The 25078-nt window shown below is 42.3% G+C and overlaps 2 protein-coding genes across 8 annotated transcripts in view; one reads left to right on the top strand and one right to left on the bottom strand.

Annotated features, from left to right (window-relative positions):
• Positions 1-23637, top strand: part of DOC2A (double C2 domain alpha) — a 46010-nt gene extending 22373 nt beyond the window's left edge. The window contains exons 1-11 of one of the 3 annotated variants that reach the window (XM_020798806.3): positions 166-437; positions 3708-3954; positions 9329-9408; positions 12037-12111; positions 14076-14185; positions 14300-14426; positions 15625-15684; positions 16669-16826; positions 17980-18061; positions 18196-18292; positions 19085-23637. In XM_020798806.3, coding sequence (XP_020654465.2) covers positions 3723-3954; positions 9329-9408; positions 12037-12111; positions 14076-14185; positions 14300-14426; positions 15625-15684; positions 16669-16826; positions 17980-18061; positions 18196-18292; positions 19085-19224 — 1161 coding nt within the window. In that variant the 5' untranslated portion in view covers positions 166-437; positions 3708-3722 and the 3' untranslated portion in view covers positions 19225-23637. Of the gene's footprint in view, positions 1-165; positions 438-3707; positions 3955-9328; positions 9409-12036; positions 12112-14075; positions 14186-14299; positions 14427-15624; positions 15685-16668; positions 16827-17979; positions 18062-18195; positions 18293-19084 lie in introns of those variants that run through there. The other 2 variants (XM_078377086.1, XM_072976828.2) reach the window with 2 other exon arrangements.
• INO80E (INO80 complex subunit E) overlaps positions 23535-25078 on the bottom strand; it is a 26387-nt gene continuing 24843 nt past the window's right edge. For all 5 annotated transcript variants that reach the window (XM_072976830.2, XM_078377094.1, XM_072976831.2 and 2 more), the window contains one exon: positions 23535-23887. In XM_072976830.2, coding sequence (XP_072832931.2) covers positions 23684-23887 — 204 coding nt within the window. In that variant the 3' untranslated portion in view covers positions 23535-23683. The remainder of the gene's footprint in view (positions 23888-25078) is intronic.

The raw sequence follows: 25078 nt of genomic DNA, 5'->3' as shown, positions 1-25078 counted from the left end.
CTGTCTGATATTGCAGAATCCTTGAATGTCCCACAACACCCATTTTATCTGTCCTCAGTCTTTATAGCTGATTATCAGTTGGCAACATCAGGTCACTTTTCCCTCCCTCTCTATAGCTTAAGCATGTATACAAATGTGCAGTCACCTAGGTTCTGTCCCACAGATGCTACAGTGCCATTCTGTATCTGCCATCTAATCTGATCTATGTATTGCAAATCAGATCTCTGCCCCCTCCACCTCCCTTTTCCTTTTCTCTATTGTCTCCACCTCCCTGCCTGCAACCCCCCCTCCCTTGCACTCTCTCTCTCTCTCTCTCTCCTTCTTGCTCGCCTGCTCTATCTCTCAAAGTCTGTGGGATCCCCCAATCGACTGTCTTCTCATTCATTGCACCATACTCCTCCTCCCTATCATTACCTGTTGACAGGACCAGGATCCAGGTAGGATGGGAACGGGGTGGGATAGGGTTGGGGTCCCTTGGTGGATGAGAATGATGAAGATGAAGGATGCACCCTGCACTTTGCAGAGGCAGAAAACAGGGGTAAACATTTGTGGAGAACAAGTTTAGGGGAGAGAGGGGGAGATAAACATGCTATCTGGCAGAGTTTTCAAAGAAGAAGGGGACTTGAAAGAGTTGTTTAGCAGTCCGTGCCTGTTTGAGAAGGCTGTGGCAATTTGGGGGAGACTGTTGGGGGGGTGAAAAAGGAGTTTTTGGAAGCTGTTACTGTAATGTATGGGGCTGATGGAGTAGAGATGGGGTAAAAAGAGGAAGATGTAGCTTCTTGGAATGAGTGGGGGCTACAGATGCTGCTGGACAGCAAATGATGATCTGTGCCTTAGAGGTACAGTAGGATCTCTAAAGGGAGAAGTTAGGGTGGGAAATCAAGCAGGTGTCAGGAAATTATAGAAGCTTAACTTGTATGTATTTATATGCATAGGTTAGATGTTGGACATGGGGAAAGGCTACATCTAAGATCAAGGGGCAGTTCTGGAAGGAAACTGATTAACTGAGAATTAATTGACTGAAACAACATTTTAAGGAAAGGAAATAAAACCTACAGGGAAAACTCCCTCTCAATTTCAGAGTAAGGGGGGGAGATAACTCAATTTAGCAAACACATTCTATGAATATTGGTTAATAATCTAATACTAATTAATTAAAAATAGCTGTCTTGAGGATGCTGGTCTCTAAATAAACTGCCCTATCAAAATGCCATTAAGTTTCCAGCAAAGAAATTCTTTGCACAATTATAATTGGCTCACGCCACCCCAACCAACAAACCAAACAAAATAAAATTAAATTTAAAAGACAGTACATACAGGAAATGAATTCTAAATGTTCTGCTTGTAAGTCTAAAATTGGGGATTTCACTGTTCGGTTCTTCAGCATTCTATTACAAGATTGTATTGATTTTTTAAATGCTTCATTGAATACTACTTTGTTACTAATAGCTAACACATTGTGTTATTATTACTTAGTCGAGTCAATGTGTAATTCTTTATATGTTTACTGTGAAATCAAGTCCACTGAATTCTATGGCACTTACTCTCAGGTAAGCATGTACAGCAATTAAGGTGTATTAAACACCATGGATCTTTCAGTGTTTTAGAAAGAAAGGATCTCTTGACAGCTTTTGCTTAGTATACTGTATACCACAACTTTTGATCTGCAACAAATGAATGAGAAAGTCATTTTTCCAGATGATGGACTGAAGGAAGTCACATTTCCTCTACAGGTTGTATTGATAACCCTGGAAGTATGGGATCAATGAGAGTAAGGAGGAGGAGCAGGAAACTCAGGGGAAATCCCACCTTAAAATTGAACCATTAGATTCTAATTTGAAAAAACAGAGGACATTTCCCTACAACTGCAAATAGTAAAGGAGTCAGAAAAATGATCATTGGTATGAATTTTTATGGGTGTCAGAGCCGATCCATGCTCAGATTTGTGAACACTTGAAGTATGTCAGGAATATGGGTGTCTACAAAAAGCTTTGGACTCTGGGACTCATTGTGGCTTTGCAAAGCATGAAACCCAAATCATGACACTGGAGTCCCTTCCCTAGAGAAAATAAGGCAAAATCATTTTGAGGCTTTTCTTTTAGGAACCCAAAAAAAATGTCAGGAGCTGAATAATGTAACAAAGACCTAATAAATGTATGCATGGTGTGGATAAAGGTAGGTAAAGAAATTTCACTGTTCACCAAACACCCCCTTGCTAGGCAATAGATTCAGGACAAAGAAAAAATTTTTTTGACGTAATGTGTAATTAATGCATAGAATTCACCATTAGGATGTAACTGGTAGCCAAGGGCTTGTGTAGGTTGTGAAAACCGGGTGAGATCCTACTCATATTTCATTATTACCTTTAATAATGAACTCAGATGGCAAATGCAGGTAGGACGGAAGTCAAAATGGGGCCAGTGATAAACAAGAAAGATGCATTAGCATGCTATGGGAATCCAAAGAAATTCAAGAATGAAAAAAAAAGTTAATTAAACAAAAGTAGCAAACCATTCTAAAAACAGACCAGTGATGACTGAGCAGGCTCAATGGCAATGGAAAGGAAGTGTACGTTTGAGAAGAAATTCTGGGGTGTATATGTGGATTGGGGTATTCTGGAGAAGGACAAAGTCAGCTAGAACCTGGAACAGACAATGAAGTATCCTAGAAGAGGCTCGCTAGGCTCCCAAACGGAAGCATTTTTGCTAGGAGATGAGCCACTAGTAATCATAGTGGAGATATAGAACTATGATATTCAGTGATAAATATTCCACCAAACACTATTATCTGCTAGGGGCTGGGGGTACTGGATGATGCTTATGGTCTTTTGTGTCCTGCTAACATGCTTTCTGTAACTTATAGGCAATGTGAGGCATAGGGTGGACTGAAGTCAGAAGTTCTTTGTACAAAGAAGAATGTACTCTTCCAATAAAGCATGAACCCAAGGAGAGAGCTTTCAGGCACATGTCTCTCTGTTTAGAGGTTGGGGTCTACTGCCAGAAATGACAATATTTTTCACATAAAGGGTTTTTGGCGTGTTGTTTCATTTTAGGAAGAGAAAATGTCCACTGAAAGGTGTTCTGCATGAACAGAAATTTCTGGTAGAAACCAAGAAAAACGGCCAAATAGGCCAAAAAATGTATTCACGTAGAAATGTATTTGTCATTTCCAATAGTAAATGATCTCCTGCAAAGCCGGTGTCTATTTTTTTGAAAACTGAGAAGGCAAAAGATCAAAAAAAGACAACCAAAACACAGGCTATATCTTAAAAGGTTTCCCGATTCCCCCAGAGGAAAATAAATTTTGCAGGGCCAGTCCTACCATTAGACAGAGTGAGGTGGTTGCCCAAGGCACAGAAAGCTAAGCATGAGCAGCAAGGTATTGCCTGAAAGAGCTGTGTGCCATGAAGCTTGCTGTGCCTCCCCTCAGACCAGCTTGTTGCCCTCTGGGCTGGCATGGGAGAAGGCTTTCCCACTGCCAATACTGAAGTTTTGACTGCCAGCCGATTTGGCTTTTAAACACGGAAGAGAAAGTGGTGGCATCTTGTTCTTTACCTCATGCAGCAATATATTTCGAGCTGTTGGATGTGGTTCATTAAGGCTATAATCCTATAAAATATTTACATGGGAATAAGGGTCAATGAACTAAGCCTGCAGGAAAGTGGAGACAGAATGAGTCAAAATACATGTGTTGTTTTCTTTCCATAGCTGACTGCCCATCCAATGACTGTGCGCCGCGGAGATCGTGCTCCAGTCCCCATCCGGGAACACATGGCTATTGATGTATCCCCAGGGCCAATCCGACCCATTGCCCAAATCTCCGCTTATTTTCCACATCCAGGACTAGAAGGAGTCTTGTCACCGAGAGATCGAATGAGGGGCCAAGGGGCAATGAATGCCTCCCCGGGAACTGGAGAAGGAGAATCAGCGGATGGATATGATTCTGATGAGAACAGTAAGTGTGAAGAAGGCTCAGGTGCTCTGGATCTAACCATCCATTCATCACATGGGGGGGGGGTGTCCCATTTCCTATTGATCTGCACAAAACATTTCATGCATGCATGCTGACATGTGCAAAGGCTCTCATGCTCTCATTTCAAACATACTCTCCTTTTTTACGTGTGGGTTTGGTCATATAGATACACAGTCTGTATACACAAATGCACAAGAGATGGTTTCTCTGCCTTACATGCATGTACACAGGGAGATTCTTGTTAACTGCTACTCAGATTTCCTCACGCACACACAGGTATTTTACATATTATCACTGAAAACATTTCACCAACATCTGTGTATGCCCACATCCTCTGGGATTTGGCATACGCATGCGCACAAACACCACCGCTTACGTATCTTGCCCCACAGGTATTTCCCCGAAGATATCTGGCACACAATGTTTTGGTATCCTGTTATAAGCAAAGGTATTTTACTCAGTATTTCTCAGAAACGGGTGTATCTGAGCGCAAACTAGATGTTAAGAATGAATATTTCCTGTGAAGAAAGACAGCTCCCCAGCTCTCCCCTCCTCACAAACACACATTCATCTACATTTTACATACACATTCCCACCGTGAAGCAATGTTCACAAGAGCCTCCTTCTCGTGTATAGCCGGTGTGTTGAACAGACTCTCATGGAGAGCCTGACTGTCATCATACACAGAGGTAGCATCAGCATCTTAGAACTGCAGAACTGGAAGGGACCCTATGGATCATCGAATCCAGCCTCTGTCAGGGAGGCCCAGGGAGGAATTGAACTCCCAGCCTCTGGCTCTACAGCCAGATGCCTAAACCACTAAGCTCTGCAGTACAGTACTTCTTTATAACTGTGTCCTGGCAAGTGCTGATGACCCTTTTCAAGGTTTTCTAGGTACAGAGCATTCAGACGTTACTTGCAATATGCTTCTTCTGGAGGGATTCTGGGACGGTGCAGCTTGCCCAAGGCCACACAGGCTGGCCCTTCTGAGATGCACAGTGGGAAACTGAATTTCCAACCTCTGGCTCAGCAGCCGGAAACTCACTGAGCTATCCAACCAGCTTATGCAATCATACTTCCTCATTCAAAAGCGTTCTCTCTTTCACACAAATACATGCACAAGCCAATATTCATACACATATGAAGGCTGCAATTCTACAAACAATTGCCTGGAAATAAGCTTCACTGAACCATAGGACTCACCATCGCCGTTTAAATGTCAATACGATTGTCCATGGGACATCTTGTATCATCTTAGAAAGGCAGTAACAAATCAAGGCCCTATTCTTAGAAATGCTCAGTTGGAAGTAAGCCCCACTGAAATCAGTAGGACTTACTTCTGAGTCACCCTTTTTAGAGTCAGGCCAGGATTTGAGGCACTCCAAGACCAGTCACCTACCTAGATAAACTAGAGTTTCTCTTATATCTTCTTTCTCTCATATGTGTGCATAGACAGTTGCAAAGGCATCATTTTTCATCAGCAATTTTGTTTTGTTTTGTTCATGAAGTCAAAGACTTTGGAACATTTGCCTTTAGGAACAGAAACACACACACACACAGAGTTATGTGATATGATACCCAGGCTGCCCTATTGTCACAACTCCCCTGCACAGCAACCCTACTCTCTGACATTATCACCCACCCACAGTCCTGTCAACACACCAGAGAATCTAACATACACACAAATGCGGAAACAAATGCACATATACACACAAACCCCACCCACACAAAGCACAGACCAAAACACAGCTGGGGCTTCATGATCTTTGAAGCAGACCTTGCGTGTAGAAATTCTTTCCACATGCTTGACAAACAAAGAGGCCACAGGACATGTCAGAATATTGTAGGTAGAGTGATAAAAGATTACATGTGAATCCAACCATTTGTTATAGAGGGTGGGGACTAAACTAGATTTTTGTACTTTCCGTGTCATTAGAAGCAAAGCCCCATGATGTAATAAGTGGTATATGATAGTTCTAGTTTAGGTTTGCCACACTGTGTACGTCACAAATTAACTTGCTTTGGTTTTCTGATTAGTCAGTGTGAAGTAAACATGAGCTCCATTTGCAAGTGTGACTGTATTTTGAACTGTGTCTTTGGAAGGAAAATTCTGTACTAAGAAAAAATATGCATTTCCCTTAAGTGTGGGTTGTTTTACAAGTCAAATTGGCTACATAGATCTTTCAGCTTCAGCAGTTCTCTGAATATTAGTGGCTGGAAAAGGAAGAGTAGGAAAGGATTGTTGCTTTTGTTTCCCTCTTGTCAATTTCGTAGAGGCATCTGGGTGGCCACCCTGGGAGGTAGATTGTTGGCCTGGTTGGGCTTTTATGGCTTAGGAGAGCAGTCCTTACATAGAAGAGAGTGAAGTCATCTGTTTCAGGTGGCCTTACAAGGGGAAGAAAACAAATAAAGATAAAACTGATGCCCAAATGGTGGAGGAAAATATTTCAAAGTGTTGATCCTAGCAGCAACAGGGTGATGTTTGAACTCCACTTCAGGCAGTGAAATATCTTGGGCCAGTACAGAGTCCTTATGTTCCATCCTGGATGTCAAACACTCACAGAAAAAATGATATTGTTAGCATAAGTACCATTAGTAACCACTCCTAAGGAAACACACAAGAACACCACTGTAACAGACACACACACCTATGTACGTTATGTGCACCACAATACGAGCAGTCTCCAAGTAATATGGTAGCGAGAACACACAATATTTCACTTCTAAAGAGACAAAAGGAACATACACGTCAGAGGACAAACTCACACATACAAATGCTCACTCAGCCTTCCCCTTAAACAAAAACAAACCCACACAAACTCACACCCTTGCTGACACAACAGCCTGCCAAAGGAGAGAAACAAAATTCATATTCTCTCCCACACTGCACACACTCATCACTCACACACAAACCCATAGATGGACCCCCAGGAGGGAGGGTTAAAAGACAGGGAGAGATTGATTAATGGATGGGAGGGAGGGAAGGAGAGGAACAGAGGGAAGGAGAGAGACAGAAAGGAAGACAGGGCAGAGGGGTGAATGGATGGATGAAGGGAGGGAGGGGGTAGCTGGATAAATGTTCAGGCAAGCAAGTAGGTTTATGCAGAGTGACAGAAATCAATTTGGAAACCAATACAAGCAAGTGTGCATCTTGCTCCTGATGGAAGAATGCACAAACAGAGGAAAGTGTAGGTAGTGGTGCGGTTTGATAAATAAGCCCTGTTGATCTATTAAAGGTGCAGGAGAACTGAATGTAGGAAGGGGTACTGGAATCATGTAGCATTCCTTCCTCCTGACCTCCCTGTGTTCATTAGCTCGCTTTGCACAGACCTTACCTGTACATGTTTTCTGCTGCATGCAGGGCTATGTCCATGCCATCTGAGAAACCATTCTCACGCATGACATGAATCATGAATAGACTGGATGTGCACATAACTCATCTGTCTGTAGGATTTGTCTGTGGAACTGATAGACAAATGATAGTTGGGAATTGAACTCCAATCATTGTGTGTTCATTAGGAAGTACATAGGTGGTTTTTTTTTTATTTTTTATTTTTTTTTTTTTTTGCATGGCAGGTATCTGCTCTAGAATGTATGGAGTTATAGCAATGGCAGTATATTGCAGCATAGAATCATAGAACAATTGAGTTTGAAGGGAGCTATAAGGCCATCATGTCCAACCCCCTGCTCAATACAGGAATCTAAATCTAAGTAGATTGGACAGATGGCTGTCCAATTGTCTCTTGAATGCCTCCAGCACTCATCACCTTGCAAGCTAATTGGTTCCATTGTTGAAATGCTCTAACAAAACTCTATCTGGTGACCACCAGACAAACACAATGCGACACAAGGAACCCAAGATTACAGAATACGGCTTCCAAGTATAGAGGACTTGTCCTTTAGCCAACGTTCAACTTCAGGACCTTTGCTTTTAACAAATGGTGTCCCTAGAAAAGCAGTAGATGTGATTCAATTTGGATGGGGGCAGATGGAGTAAAGGAATACAGAGGGAAGATTCACCTTTTCAGAATGAAAGTGTCCTGGCAATTTTCAGGTCCCCTAGATGTGCTTTGAGAGAGAAGAAAGAATGTGTGGCATTGTCTGAGCCCAGGAACTCTGCACCATACAATGCCCATACTCCCAAATGGATTATACTCTCAATGCAAAACCAAATTCCAGCATCCTGAAAACATTCATTTCCAGTCAAATCAAAACAAACAACAAAAACATCAATTCTGTTCCTAATCCTTATGGTCATTAAGAAGCATGACAGCAATGCCTGATTTTCAAATAACTCTATACAAGATTAAACCTGTTATACAAAGGATTTTTAAAAACCTTATACAAGATTCACTGGAAAAGACAATAATTTGAGGAAAAGTTGAAGGCAACACAAAATGAAGAAGAATTGATTGAAGGAAGAAACTACAGCCCTTAATTTGCAAGAGCTGAGCAAAGCTGCTAATGACAAGACCTTTTGAAATTCACTATTTATAGGGTCCAGAAGCAATGTACGGAAGTGAGAGCTGGATCATAAAGAAGGCTGACCACCGAGTAATTGATGCTTTTGAATTGCGGTGCTGGAGAGTCCCTTGGACTGCAAAGAGAACAAACCTACACATTTTGAAGGAAATCAACCCTGAGTGCTCACTGGAAGGACAGATCCTGAAGATGAGGCTTCAATACTTTGGCCATCTCATGAGAAGAGAAGACTCCCTGGAAAAGACCCTGATGGTGGGAAAGTGTGAAGGAAAGAGGAGAAGGGGATGACAGAGGATGAGATGGTTGGACAGTGTCACCGAAGCGACCAACATGAATTTGACCCGATTCCAGGAGGGAGTGGAAGACAGGAGGGCCTGGCGTGCTCTGGTCCATGGGGTCACGAAGACTCGGACACGACTTAACAACAACAACAAATTTATAGGGTCACCTTAAAGTAGAAGCAACATGCTAGAAACAAGTGTATTGGTACCTATACTGGTTTATGTCTCAGACAGAGGAAGCCTTTGGTTAGTTTGTTTAAAAAGGAAAGCATAAGTAACTTGTGATCAGAGTTCTCGGGGGGAGGAATGCCCACCCTCTGTCCCTTAAATTCTGGGGAGACTCACCCCTGTATCAGAGTACACACATCTGATTAGTAGTAGTAGATATCCAAACACACCTATATAGACTTGTGGGGTAGAGGCAAGGGGAACGTGCAGACAGGTAATACAGTATAAGAACTGATGGATAAAACTGAGCATGCAGGCAGATTGTGTGAGAGTGATGAGAAAGAGAGTGAGAAAGAAGCTTGGATGGAAACACAGACTGATTGATCCTTTTGTTCCATTCTGTTTGACACCTGGCCTTTTCCTAGCATCCCTTGGGACCCTCGAATTCGACATCCTTTATGATCCAGAAAGCTGCACCCTTGACTGCACCATCCTTCGGGCCAAGGTAACTGTGATCACCCCACAGCACCTTAAACACATGCAATTTTGCGGCTACCCCAACTACGCCGTTCACACCTTTTCAATGCAAACCCGCAGCCTTTCTGCATTGCAAGTGTTGTTTCTACAGCAAAGGGACATGATTTAATAAACGAGGTCACTCAGGGACGGGAAATCTCATTATAGAAGCAGCACTGTTCATTTCCGTACGTTATGTCCCTCCTCCTCGTCTGCTTTCAGCCCCTTCTTACCTCCAAGCCCACAAAAGGCAAAGGGGCTCATTAAAAGACAGCTCCCCCATCCCCATTCATGCCTTCCCACGACTTGGCTTTCAGGTGCCTATGTTTGCGCAACCCCTACCCTCCTATACATGCTAACAAATGCATAACCCCCTTTTCCTTCCCAGCTAGTAGGTTTGCAGCATCTTCAAGCACCTCGGCTACACGCCAGGCAACCGGGTATCCGCAGGCATCCGAGGTTGCCATGGCAACAGAGGAGGGAGGGGAGGAAAGCAAGGGAAACAATGCGGCAGTTTGGAACCACAGCAAAAAGTAATGCTGTCCCTTCTCCCATCTTTCTTCACAGCCGTTGCCACACCCCATTGCTTCACCTCACATCCCTTTCCCCCACACAACGGAGAATTCATCTCAAGTCATAGGCCTTCCTTTCTGTATCTTTAGTTTGCCAACCTTTGGGCTTACTCATGGGACAGGTTAGGACAGGTTTCTGCACCCTGGCACTGTCCTGATGCAATGGACGATAACTCCCAGAACCCTCCAAGCAGCAGTACTGCAACACCTCTGACGAGCACCAGATTGCAGAAGGCTCGTTTAGGGTGTATCTGCATGGCTCGGTTTGTTTTTATTTTATTTTTTTCTTTTATGACTGGAAGTGCTATTACCCCCATTGGCAGTTCTTCAATTAGGCCAATTTAGCTGGATGTTCCAGCAGCAGTTCTGAACAGCATTAAAAAGAATAGGACAAACAGTTCCAAGATTGAGAGCAATTTATTTTAGTCACAAGCATTTGTGCCCATAAACAAAGGAAAAGTGGTGTATCTATAAGTATTGTATCAAGAGGGTAACTGTCCAAACTGTAGAAAATTCTCCACATATTCAATAAAAGCCTGTCCTCTGTGTTTCCTGTGCTATTAGATCACAGCCCTGCTCTAATTGTGGATTATAATTGCAACACAAGGCTGCCTGTGAAGAGTGTCTAGAATGCTATGGTCAGTTTATCATTTAATGGACAAAATCTGACTGTCTTAAATTTATATATGTAGAAACTAATTGAGGTCATCATCCAGCACTGGTAAAATTTAATTGAAATTGCTTCAAAACTTCTTATCCCATTTCAGGGTCTCCGGATCTCCCTTTCCTTCTTTGAGAGCCTCAAGATGGGGTGGGGTGGGGCTGTTTAGTAGCTAAAATTTGCTGCTGGATTGTTAGTTGTCCTGTGGGTAATCTGATGGTGATGATTTTTGACTGTTAAGGTTTCCCCCCTCCCTTATCCTGAGGCTCCCTGGGGGGGAAGGGGAGCACTAGGGAGCCTCAGAACCTGAAATGGGGTGGGGTGGGGATAGGAAGTTTTCAATTAATTTAAATCAAATTTTACCAGTGCCAGATGATGACACCATTGGTGTAAATTTACACTATGTTGTTTTTGTTTTTGCTGATTGCGAGATACTCGGAGCATATTACTTCCATGGTTTATCAACTTATGAGAGGTCCTAGTTCATCTCCAAAGCTGATTTCAAATGGTAGTCTTAACCCTTCAGCCCCAAAACAATCTAAAAACAAGCCACTTTCCTCCAGATCATCTCCTTTTGCATTCTGCTCAACAACTTTCTTGTCCTCTACCCCCTGCCAAGACAGGTAATTAAAAAATAAACAGTGAGAAGGAATACCAGGCAGGGCTTTGTTGGTTGTGACACCTAAATTTTGGGATGTCCTTCACAGAGATTCACTACCAGGTTAATTTGCTGCTTGTTTCTGACAATTAAGGAATATTTACTTTTTAAAAACCTACATATAAAGTTGAACATTAGGCCAAGTGTGGGCAATATGTGGGCCTCTAGATGTTGAATTGCTTCTCTTGCCATTACCAGACTAACTGCAACTGATAGGAATATAGTATCTGGAAGGTGATCGATTCCTGTCTGCCTCCCCACCACCAACTGGGCCTTATAGATACAGCACATACTTCAAGACTAGGTTGCATTTTTATTTGTCTGCTTTGCCGTTGGCTGTGTTTTAATTCTTGTTACAATGGTTTCTATTTCTAGATGGTATTATTCACCTCAAAGTCTGTCAACAGAAATAAACAATAGCCCACGGCTCACCACAGGCAATTCTCGGTTGACGTGAGGACGAAACCTGGACATAAATGCATTTATGGTGCATGCGATACAAACATCACACATAAAGTCATCATGGCATGAGGATTTATCCTGTCATACCACTTTCTACTTGAGTGCAGGAATGTTTCATTGTGCGCAGCGGCCTTGAGACACAGACACACACACACACACACACAAAAGGAATGTATGACCGGAAATGTGAGGGGAAAAGCCTCATAGGTTTCAACTAAGTGCCTACATACAAGGAGTAAAGCATCTTTCTCTTTCTGTTTTTAGGGGCTGAAGCCAATGGATTTTAATGGCCTGGCTGATCCCTATGTCAAACTGCATCTTCTGCCAGGGGCTTGTAAGGTAACCATTGTTTTCGATTTCTATCCTATTGATGCCCCTGCCTCAGTCCCTGGGCCTAACAAAATCTGATTTGTACAGACACAAGGCTCAGTGAAGTAGCCCCCAGTATGTAACCACCTGAAGAGTAATCAATTCTAGTCTCCCTATCTATTGAACGGGAGTAACAGCAGTGGCACAGCCAAGAAAAAAATACTGGGGAGGGCATGGAAGGGACATTTCTAGCTGCAGGAGATGTACATGAGCTTTGTTTCACAGATTAAGAATTCTCCACTACAGTATATTTCACATCACTGGTCCCATCCAAAAAATATTTTCTCTGAAGTAATTCATATTGATTCTGAGGGAGTGAACTTCCAAGTAAGCATACTTCAGCATTGCTTGGGGATGTATTGATTGACAGTAATATAGAGAAGCACTCAGAGTATGTAAAAAGTGCTTTTACTTTAAGTAATCACAGGGTGGCGAGCAATGGGATGGGGGGTGCTTGTTCCTCCTCCTCCCCCTACTGTCAGGTAGGGTTTCGTTTCCTCTTGGTACAGAAGCATCAAGTCAGGCTAAAAAGAATGGTCAAGTTTTGTTAAAAGGCCTGTATTTGTAATGAATGATCCAGCATTTCCTACCATGTAAGTTGTAGCTTCACAAGGATTACTTAAACTTTTAAACAAGGTTGTGAGCTCCTGGCCGATGAAGTCAACTTCCTTCAAAAAGAAAAAAAAACAAAAGATGCGACAAGGGAGATTTCTGATTCTAACTCCCAATTTCTTATTCTTGTTGTTATGATGCACTCTAAAGAAACAGAGATTTGATTATTATCAGAGTAACTTGGGGAGCATGTGATTTAACTCTCTCCCCAATCTCCACTGCTGTTTTCTCAATCAAAATCCTCCTGCAGGCCCTGAAGCTACTATTAGTCCCACTGGGGGAAAATACAGGTACTGTACTTACTTTATTGTTTCCCCAGTGGCTCTAATAGCAGCTTTGATGCATGAGAGTGTGTAATTTAATCTGGGGGAAATGGCACATGTGGAGAAGAGGTATACATGTCCCAATGGTGCTGCCACAAACAAATTCTGAAGACCTTTGTCAAGTTTGTAAGTTTTGTTTGGGTTTTTCGGCCCCGAGACTCAAAACGAAATGGGGTATGTAAAAACAGTGTGGATATATAGGAACCAAAGGGGGGAGAGAAGTGCAAAAGGAAAGACAAGTGGGGAGTACAGAAAAATGTACCATGATTGTACATGCATGTGGTGTTGGTGGGGAGGCAAAGAATGTTCTAACAGTTGTAGTCCAAAGTAAGTTATGGGCCAGTGCATCCGATGGTTGGCAGCATATTCAGGACATTCTGTATTCGGCAGCACAGGATATGCTGGTAGCTCCAGTAACTATGACTTTAAGAAAGGGGTAGGCAAACTGTTGCTCTCCAGATGTTTTTATCTACAGCTCCCGTTTGTTTGTTAACCAAAGTGGCTTATAGTATTAAAAGAAATAATGTTAAAAGCTAAATAATAAATTGTATTTGCGAAGGCTTTCACGGCCAGGATCTAATGGTTGTTGTGGTTTTTTGGGGCTCTTTGGCCGTGTTCTGAAGGTTGTTCTTCCTAACATTTCTCCAGTCTCTGTGGCTGGCATCTTCAGAGGACAGGAGCACCCTGAAGATGCACACCTCTGTTTATCGACTTCAGGGGAGGGAGAGGAATTCAAGAAGAGCCTTGTTGCTTACTTCTTAGACAAGCTTGCACTAACCTGATGTGCTGGACGGCAGTTCATGTAGCAAGGGGCATGCTTTCTCTGGACAATGACAGTTGAGAGTCCAGCACCTCTGCAGGAGAGTGCCAAACTGGCAGAAGACACACCTCCCCATCCAACAACAGCTAAGACAAGGCCTTGGATCAAATCTCAGGCCTTACTAACAGTCTGCTCTTTCATTCCAATTCCTCTTTTACCCTATACCTTTCCCCCTCCAGGCGAACAAACTGAAAACACGAACCCAGCACAACACTCTCAACCCTATATGGAATGAGTCTCTAACATACAATGGGATAACAGCAGAGGACATGGCCCGGAAAACTCTGCGGTGAGATATGACCCACACCCTACTTAAAATCATAATTTAACAACCCTCTCCCTCATTGTTTCCTTTGCTGTCCCGGTGCTCCTTCCTTTCATCCTCTTTCTTTCTCCCTCTCAGAATCTCTGTGTGTGATGAGGATAAACTGACCCACAATGAGTTTATTGGAGAGACCCGGGTACCTCTCAGACGTCTTCGACCTGGTCAGAAACGACATTTTAACTTGTGCTTGGAACGACAACAGCCGGTGAGCTTTGAGCCTATCAAGGTTATGTAAACGCAACCTTTCACCCAAACTAATCTGCTTTCTTCGTTCTGCCAACTGTCAGTATTCCAAAACTAGTTCTTCTTCTTGAAGTGTTGGAATGACTGTGAATATTCCAAGGCAGTTTTGTGAATGGGCATGCTGCAGTGCAGTTTCATGAAAAGTAACCTGTTTTGAGCATATGTACATTTGTTTGTCTGTTTGATTTGTTACTTAACTAGTTTGCTGCAAAGTGTGAAGGCTTCCTAGTCAAATCTCAGACTGATGTATATGAGTCTGGAAGAACTTCTTGAGAAAAATGAAATAACATGCCAAAGCAGGATTGCAGATGAACGTTAAGAAGACCAAAATCATAAGCACAGAATTACACAAGTTGAACATTGACAATGGAGAAAATTAGAGGTTTTGTACCTTGGTTCAATGATCAATCCAAATGGAGACTCTGCCAAGAAATCAGAAGAAAACTGAGACTAGGAAGGGTAACAATAAAGGAATTAGAAAAGTTAATCAAGTATAGAGATGTGTCACCAGAGACCAAGATCATTACCATGTATGGATGTAAAAGCTGAACAATGAAAAAAGGTGACAGGAAAAAATGATTCATTTGAAATGTGATGCTGGAGGAGAGCTCTGCAGATACCCTGGACTGCCAGAAACATTAACAAGTGGGTCCTAGATTAAATCATTCCTGAATTATCTTGGGAGGCACAAATGTAGAAACTGAGGCTGTCTTATCTTGGGCACATCATGAGAAGGCAAGATTGTCTGGAAAAGACAACAATGCTGGGAAAAGTTGAAAGCAGCAGGAAAAGAGTAAGACCAAATACGAAATCAACTGTTTTCCTTTACAAGAATTGAGCAGAGCAGTTGAGGACAGGACATTGTGGAGAATTCTTAGGGTCGCCGTAAGTCAGAGGTGACTTGACAACATATAACAATATTATTTTTCCCTTCCCTTTGCCTATCCCTTTCCTACTCTGCCTTTTGTAATGCCAACCCTAACAAAGGGATACACGTACTGATCCAAGAAGCTTGCGCACAATGTTGTGCCTTTTATAAAATTGGCCTAATTTTGTTTATCGGTCAACAGGGTTCCTTCTGTGTTCCTCCAACTTTGCTAGAGTTTGTGTTTAGAACATCAGGGGAGCAGGTGGTACCAAATTCTCTTTTTCCTTAACAGCTGGCATCCCCTTCATCCATGACAGCAGCTCTACGTGGAATCTCCTGTTATTTGAGAGAGGTGAGGAGATTCCTGTTCTTCACTAAGGCTTATAGGCTGCCGGTGGCGGAACTTCTACCACAAAAGTTTTCAACTTTTTGAGCGCTACCTGCCAGCAGCAGGCAGGGGCAGACCCAAAAGTGGGCTAGGCACCCTCTTTTGCTTATTTATTCATCACATGCTCTATTTTATACCCTTTTCTTTCTCCAATGAGCTCAAAGGAGCATACGCAGCTAGCCTCCTCCTCCTCCCTTTATTCTCACAACAATCCTCTGAGGTTGGTTCAGTCTGAGAGACAGTGGCTACCTCAGGGTCACTCAGTCAGTCTCATGGCCAAGTGAGTATTTGGACCCGTATCTCCTCAATCCACATCCAGTGCTGTAACCATTACATCACACTTTTTCCTTCTCAATCTGCCACCCATCCTCCCTCCATCCAGCAGACTGCCAGGGGAGGGGGAAAATCATTCTTGCAAGAGGTTTCAGAGCCTCCCTCCTTTTTTACTACGCCCCCTCCAACAAACCTATTGCCCTCTTCCTGGCCTCCTTCTCTCCCTCCACTGGCACAAACCTAGACAAGGGCCACAGATAGTCACAAAGTCCTAGGTCACATAAAAGCCCTGGGCAACAGTGGAAAAGAAACCATTCCAAAAGCTTCCCAGCTGAAGCCAGACAAGCCACAGGGGAGAGATGAGGCAGACCCATTAGGCGCAGAGAGTGTGAAGAGCCCAGCGAGAGGCTTCTAAATATTTCAGCCGAGGTGTCAAAAGTATCACAGACTGGATAGGACTGGGCAAGGTTGCCTTTTTTAATGTGTTAAATACAAAACCCACATGCTGTGCTTCAGTACACACTTGGTGGCCCCAAACAACCCACAACTAGTAGGAATCTTTACCACAATGTTGGAGAGGATATGAGAATGGGAGTACAGCAAACGCACTTGTTTGAGAAGGCTGGAAAGCAGATATTTCACATACAAACATTTAATGTTCTTTCCATTATGCAGCTAGAACCTCCAGCCGGCTGGGCCCTGGAAGAAAGGGGTCGCATCCTGCTTGCTCTCACCTACTTCACCGAACGCCATGGACTAGTGGTGTCTATCCTGCGCTGTGCACACTTAGCTGCCATGGATGTGTGTGGCTATTCGGACCCTTATGTGAAAGCGTAAGAAAATCACAATAGGTGGATGAGGGGGTTGTTAATACCTGCTAGCATTAGCTGTGATTAAGGCTAGCACGTGTTACAAGCAGCTAACGGACACTGGGATCAATGAAGAGCAAAAGGTGCTTAGCTTATTCCCAATTTTTGAAGGCATGGATGGAGGACGTCTGGCCTTCTAAATATTCTTAGACTGCAATTCCCACCAGCCCCATCAACATACTGGTAGATGATGTGAGTTCTAGTTCAACAACATTTATTAACTGATTGATTTGATTTGTATACTGCCCCATTAGTGAACACACACTATTCTGAGAGAATAAAACACAAAACCATGACCACCACCACCCCAGTTCCACCCCCATATACCAACACAGTCAATATGAAGATATACTAACTTGAAACACTTAGTAAAAAAGAAAAAGATCAAAATTTAACATGAATAGCATTTGGGAATACAGTCTTAATGTCTGCTTTACGTAGTTGCGTTGTAACTAATTTCCTAAATATCATAAGGGACGGAGCCTGGCACATCTTAGTTGGAAGTTTCTTCCACAGAATAGGAGCCGCTGCTAAGAAGGCCCAGTTCCACATTGCAACCTTTTTAACCTTCCTCAGTGTGGCTACCTTTAACAATGTGGATTGGGAGAAGCATGCAAAAGGGCTAGTGGGCTACAGGGTCTTCATCCCCCTCTCAAGACTTGTGAATCAAATGAAAGTCTTCAATTCTGTTCTTTGGGACTGGACCATTTTTGTCTACCTGTTAGGCATTCAAAAGACGATATAAAATCTTTTGCATTTAGGAAAGCTTTTCTGTGTTTTTTTTAAAAATTAATACTAGAATTTCCTTAAGATGTCCAATTTGTTGCAGTTGCTTTGTTTTTTTCTATGATTCAAATTCAGACTTAAGTCATACTAAGAGAATACTCACTGAAATCCATGGGACTTTAGTCAGGTCTTCTTGCCAAATTTATTTCAAGGATCCTACTCTGGATCCAACGTAATGTTGATTTCAGGCTTTTGAGCTTAGGATAGACTGCGGATCTTCATGATAACAGAACATTAAGGATTGTTAGCTGCTTTCAGTATTTTTGAGGGAAGGAAAAAAGACAGGTAGGCTACACTGACTATAGATAATTTAATTTTGTCTGCCTGACAGGTACCTGAAGCCAGATGTAGAGAAGAAGTCAAAGCACAAAACAAGTGTGAAAAAGAAGACACTGAACCCAGAATATAACGAGGTACATTAAGGAGAACAAGTGAAGTGAACTGCATGGTTTGGGAAACGAAGCTAGTGTTTGAGCACTAGGGAGTGGGGAGATCATTAGTTTTAACTTCCAGCTTATAACCATAGTTTTTCCCTGACCTACTATAGGACTTTTTCTACGAGATTGAGCAGTCAGATCTTGGCCAGAAATCCCTGGAGATAACAGTTTGGGACTACGACATTGGGAAATCCAATGACTTCATTGGTGAGAACAAACAGCATTGCTTGGCACATGATGTGGATGAGAAGCCTAGTGGGGAGGCATTGGGTATGCCTATGTCACAGGCTGAAAAGCTTTAATAATCACACAATCTTACCCAGAGGTAAGGTGTAATTTCATATGTAGTGTAAAACACAGATCTCACAGTAATATCACAATAGCTGCCAGCATTTGTTTGGGAGGGGGGAAAGGGAGGAGAAGCATGATAACGAAGGTCTTATAAACTGGATTAGAGGGCAAATATATCCACGATTTGAGGGGTCACTGCACTGCAGGAAAGACGGGAACTTAACAGAAGGTGTTTGTGGTACAGTGGTGCCTCGCTAGACAATGATAATCCGTTCCACTGAAATCGCTGTTTAGCGAAATCGTCTAGCGAAAAGCATTTCCACATTGGAATGCATTGAAACTTGTTTAATGCGTTCCAATGGGGAAGAATCGTCGTTGTCTAGTGAAGATCGGCCATAGGAAAGCCACTTTGCAAAAAAACCAATCAGCTGTTTAAATAGCTGTCTTGCGAAGCTTAAGTCCCGAAAACACCCGTTTTGAGAGCATGGAGGGAGCTGTCAAAATCGTTGTCTAGTGAAAATTGGTTTGCGAAGCAGGGACCAAACATTGTCCAGCGAAATTCCCCCATAGGAATCACTGTTTTTCGAATCACTATAGCGATCACAAAAAGTCAATGTCTAGCGGAAAAAACTGTCATGCGGGGTAACTGTCTAGCGAGGCACCACTGTATCTGGAAACCATAAGAATCTCTTTTCCCTTTCTTTGCAGGTGGGATGACCCTTGGTTTGGGGACCACTGGAGAATGTCGACAGCATTGGCTATCTTGCATTCAGACCCCTGACTGCCGCTTTGAGCACTGGCACACACTCACCAATGAGCTCCCAGAATCATCTACATTTGGTCCCTGAGATTCTGTCTTCAGTTGCCTATAAAACAGCAACCTCCCTGCCTGCCTGCCAAAAAACAACAAAAACAACAGGGAGGGGCACAGCACCAGGACCCCTCCTTTGCACGAGGACGTTTGCACGTTTTCAAAGTTACTTGTCATTGGTGTTCGTTTATATTATGCTCTAGGGAAGGGCTTCAGCAGAGGCTGTCCCTCTTCTGGTTTGCTATGCTAAGTTGAGCCGTGGCGGGGAGGTGGGGAGCTGAGGAGCAGCAAGGAAGTGTGGAAGAGGCAATGGAGGAACAATGGGTGGGGAAGTGTTTGCCCCTTCTTCAGAAAAACAAACACATTCAAATCAAAGAAAAATCACAATAATTACCCTTGTTCTCTACAGATTTCTCCTTTTGCTGCATCCCCAGGGTATTTTACCAAGCTGACTTTAGCTCTGAAATGCCACAACTTTTGTACCAAGCATTTGGTTGGACTTCAAAAAGCAAAATACCAATTAGTTGACAATTTAAAAAAAAAAAAGACGCAAAAGATCAAAAATGCAGTTCAAAACCCATATCTCATTCTAAAGTTTCTTTTCTGTAACCCAGTGTGTCTCATTTCCTGATCTGCATACTCATTCCTTTTACCTTGCTCATATTAACTTTAGAGTGATATATGCAATTTGCAGTTCTGGACTATTTTTTAAAAATGTCCATCTTTTGGCTTCCTGCATAGATTTAAGGGGCTTCCATCTGGCACACTTCTTCCCACTAACTCCGTGTGTTAAAAGGCACACTAACTTAGCTGCTTGTACTTTGAACTCTTGTGAAGTCTCTTTTCTGGCAAACAATGTTAAAAAATATTGTGAAAAACATTGTGGCCGTGCCATAATGAGTTGCCCAGTTTTGCTTCTGCCTCTATCAGAAATGATGGCTCTAGCAGATGTTAAGAACTTATAACTTTTCAGGAGAAAGAGATCAAAATTTCATAGAATCATGAAGTTAGAAATAGGTTTAGTGAGCATAGGTGGGAGGTGGATTTGGTAAATTTAAGTTGAAGAGTTCATATATCTAATAATTGCACTTAATAGAAGGAGACCTCTTGTAGTAAGAGTGAAAAGAGTGTAAGCAGAGCTAGGAAAAGTTATATTTTGGTATTCCCAACTCCCAGAAAATACCAGTTGGCATGGAATGGGGATGACCTGGGCGTTAAGAGTCCAAAAAAAGTAACTTCTTGCCATGCTGACTAGTGATTTTGAGAGCTGTGGTCCAGAAAAGTAAATTTTGTAACTTCTGCAAATTATTGAGTTCAACCACCTGTTTGCTGCAGGAACTCAAATATCCTGAAGTAACTGCTGTCCAGTCTATTCTTGAAGACTTCCAAGTAAGGGACAAAACCAGTCTAAGTCACTGATTCCAATAATGGTTGAACCACTCTTAGTACAAGACGTCTTCTCCTATTATTTAAGTGCAATTACTAGATCTATGAACTCTTCAACTTAAATTTACCAAATCCACCTCCTACCTATGCTCACTAAGCCTATTTTTGTCTTTGGAGCAGCAGAAAGTCTTTGCTGTCCTTCTCTGAGACAGCCGTTCAAGTTTCTGAAGAAACCTGCTGTATGAACTTCAGTTTTCTCTTCTCCAAGCAAAACATGCCTAATTTCTTCATCTCTTCCTAGCATTTCGTATCTTTGACCATTTTTGTTGCCCTCCTCTGAAACAGTTCCAAATTTGCCAATATCTTTCTTAAAGTGTGGAATGGGATACACTACAGGACTCTGGAAGAGACGCCAGTAGTGGAGAACGAAGTGGAGCTATTACTTCTTGTGACTGCAAAATGATGGTTCTGTTCATGTAGACTAAAATCACACCAGCTTTTTGTTGTTGATTTCAGTCATTACCCACTGCAAACTCTTGTTCAGTTTCAGGTCAGCTACAGTCCAAAGTTCCTTGGCACATGTATTGCTGCCAAGCTAGCTATAGTCAGTCCCATACTGGAACATTTGACTATGGTTTCTTTTCCTTAATGCACAATTTTTCATTTGTCTGTGCTGAATTCAATTCATTCATTTAGGCCCAGTTTTCCGTTCATTTTGAATCTTATCCTTGCTTTCTGAGGTGTTCATTAACTCTCCATTACAAATTTGATGATGATGCTTCCCATCCCTCCACCTAAGCCACAATCTTGAAGAGTACTGGGAGTGGCACACCCTACACAAAATGTCTGTCTAACTTTATATAAGACCATTAGGGTCAAATCTTTGAATACAATATTCCTATCAGCAGTGACTCCACCTGACACTAGTATCATCTGGCCCTCCCTAGTTTGCTAACCGAAATATGACAGGAGGCCTTATTAAATGCTTTATAAAATCAAGATAAATCAATTATTCCCATAATTGGACAAGGCCAACAACCCAATAAAATTATTCTAAATATACTTTTAAGTTCATTACTATGTGTTTAAGAGAGTGAGCATTAGCTTTGACCTGTCAAGAAGAAATTCTACTTATCACTGCATTGTTGTCAAGTTGTACCCATCTTCATTCCTTCACCATCTTCCCTGTGATGGGCCAGAATGACCATCTTGAAATGTTCCAAGCCCTCTTTCTTCCCACTTTTGAAGACAGGCACAACTTTTACCTGTCTCCAATCCTGTGGCACCTCAGTTATTCTCTGGGACTTCTCAAAGATGACAGAAATTCTAAGATTACAACAATGTTCCTCTAGTATTTTTAGGATGCAATTCATCTCGTCCTTAAACCTTGAGTATTTCCCAACTAACTCATTATCAGTCTGGAACCGCAATCCTTGATACCCTCACCAATTGTGCTACCAATCTGACATTGCACATGGTTTCCTCTTTGGGAGAAGATGGCACAAAGGAACTAACCAATTTGGAACTTTATTTGACATGCATTAATAATTTAACCATCCTTGCTAAGCAGTAGATCTACAATTTCTGTGCCATTTTCCTCTTCCTTCAAACCTATTTGACACCTCTTTTTTTTTCTTTTTCTTTTTGCTCTGGCCAGCTTCTGCTCATTCTGAGTTCTAGCTTTCCTGAGACTGTCCTTATGAGTTGGGAGTATTTTTCTATAATTATTCTAAATATACCTTTTTAAGTTCATTACTATGTGTTTAAGTTCTTTTGTGTTTTTGTGCTTTTGTAGATGGTTTCCGGCTTTGTTTCTCATTGGAACTGTTTACGGTTGTGCCTTTAATAACTCCTTCTGGAGAAGATTCATCTGATTCATACTGCAGTTTCTGGACTTGGGTCAGAGAGGAAGGACCATGTCAGTCATTGTTTACAGGCCCTTTGGGGCCCTGAAAATACCTTCTGATGGACAGCAAGTTGGTGGTACCACCAAGCCAACATTTACCATGCATATAATTATTATTTCCCCACTATGGAAGGGGAAGGAGCACCACATTAATCTTTTGCATCAGGAACCAAGACATTTCCATTAGATATGCTGATTTCCCCTTCAGACATGATCCAGTTGTTCACCATGTAATACATGGTACCAACATGACAAACCCATTTGCTAGATAAGATTTGAATCAACTCTTCCAGAGAGGCAGAGTCTTCCATCTGTATTAATAAGCAATTGCTTGCTACTGGCCAAAAACTTGGGATTTGATGACTCATTCAGACGTGAAAAGCTACATTCCTTTTCATCCACTTTCTAAAGATATCCCTTCCCCAACTCCACATACATCCGTGATCACAAGATGGTTTCTTTTAAATATCTAACTACAGTACCACTATAAATACGTGTAGCAAAAACAATACTAACAATAATAAAAACAGGGCAGCAAGTAGCAAAATGTGGGTGTCTGCTAGAAACCATCTTATAAAAATATTGATGTCAAATACTGGTGATGTTTCCATTTTACATAAAAGAATTTCCATGTGGGGTTTGGTGAATCGGCACCTAGACCTTTTTTTTTCCTGGAAGCACTTAGACTTCTAATGTTTACATGTAAAAGGAACAACTCTTTCCTGGCTCTTAAAAAGGATTACCCTTTCCCCCAGGAGAATTCAAGCACTTTTTAAGAGTTCTCTGCCTTTTAAGGGATTTTTTTTCCTTCTTCCTTCAGCTGAGAGAGAGAAAGAGAGAGAGAGAGAGAGAGAGAGAGAGAGAGAGAGAGAGATTCCTTTACATCCCTTTGTGAAGGGATTTTTCAGCGGAACAATTTGTAAAGGACATTGACAGGAAGAAACCTCTTGCCTTAATATGAGGCAATTTCTTTTAAGGGCTCAAAAGGTTTAGCGGAAGAGAAGATTAGGGGATGTATGGTCAGGAAGGTGGATAAAGCAATTGCAACCAGAATCTTTTTATACAAAAGAAAAATCCCATTTATTGACTGAGTTGCATGTTTTTTTGGAGTCTGTAAACAAAAATAAAACTACGGGGCATGATCCCCCTCATGCACCACTGAGAGGTCTGTGTCCTTGAAATAAGGTGCGCTTGCCTGGGACTATCACTCTGGAATGTCGATTACCAATTCATCATCACCATCCAGCGGATCTTCGCCACTTCCCTCCCCTGTGTCACTGAACATCTGATGGGGCACCGTACTGAGGATGGTGGGTGGTGGCAGCTTGGGGGTCCCACGGGGCGATGGGAAGGGCAACCCCACTACTACAGGCGAACAGTCAGAGTGGGAGGTGGGGGGTAATGGGAGCTGCAATTAAAAAGAGGAGAAAACATGTGGGTGGGATATAGAACCACACAAGCCCTTTGCATGTTCACATTTTCCTGACCCGAATAATCCCTCGTCACACATGAGAAAGCAGTACATGTTTCTCTCTCTGCGCTGAAATACCACAACTCTGTGCGATTCCTGCCTTACAGAGAATGTGTTTGGTCTGTAGCAGAGGCTGCAAAAGTTAGCTGGGAGGGATTTGTATTGAAAGACAGATCTTCTCCAAGCTCTGCAGTTATTTTGGTCCATCAAACCCCACAGCAATTCAACTGAACTCCCAATTAAATCTTCTCACACCTGCGGCAGACAAAACCTCACTATATCTCTCAGCAGTGTCAGACCTGAAAGGGAATCAGGATGAAGGAGAGATGCACCTGGTACATCATACACAGCCTTTCCCCCTCTTTTTTCTCTTTTCAAACACCTATGGAAAGTATCTCTGGTTCAATAAAGTGGCATTATATTGTTGAGGGTGTGCACCTAACAATTCCCCCCCAGGACCAAAAGAAGAAAAGTGTGGTATGAAGAAAAGTGGCATTCCCTGAAAGCTTTTGCACTAATTAAACAACTTAACTGCCAAGAAAAGCCATGATAGCACAGAGGCTTGAATTCAGTTTTAAGTTCATAGTGCAAAGGTGTGGTATGGATGCATTGTTCTTGCATGCCAACTTTCCCCAATCAGATGCCATCTTGATGTGTTGGACTACAATTTCTATTACTGCGTGTCTGCCATGGCTGGGGCTTAAAATGCAACACACCTGGGGAACATCAGATTGGCAAGACCATTTCATGTTACCGTGTCCTATAAAATCAGTAAAATTTACATGGGCACAGAATGCATAACACATCCTACTAATTTAATCTACATTCATAGAGTACAGTGGTGCCTTGCTTGATGATTACCCCACTTGACGCTGAAATCGCTTAACGATGAGTTTTTTGCGATTGCTATAGTGATCGCAAAACGATGTTTCAATGGGGAAAGTTCACTTTATGACAACTGGTTCCCTGCTTCGGGACCCAATTTTTCGCTTCACGACGATCTTTACAGCTGATCGTCGGGTTTTCAAAATGGCCTCCCGCTGTTTTCCGGACCTATTTCCGGAAGACAGAGATTGAAAATGGCTTCCCCTATGGAGGATCTTCGCTGGACAATGAGGTATTTCACCC

Source organism: Pogona vitticeps, chromosome 6 (genome assembly GCF_051106095.1).
Source record: "Pogona vitticeps strain Pit_001003342236 chromosome 6, PviZW2.1, whole genome shotgun sequence".
Classification (NCBI taxonomy): Eukaryota; Metazoa; Chordata; class Lepidosauria; order Squamata; family Agamidae; genus Pogona; species Pogona vitticeps.
This window is presented reverse-complemented; position numbering and strand designations above follow the sequence as displayed.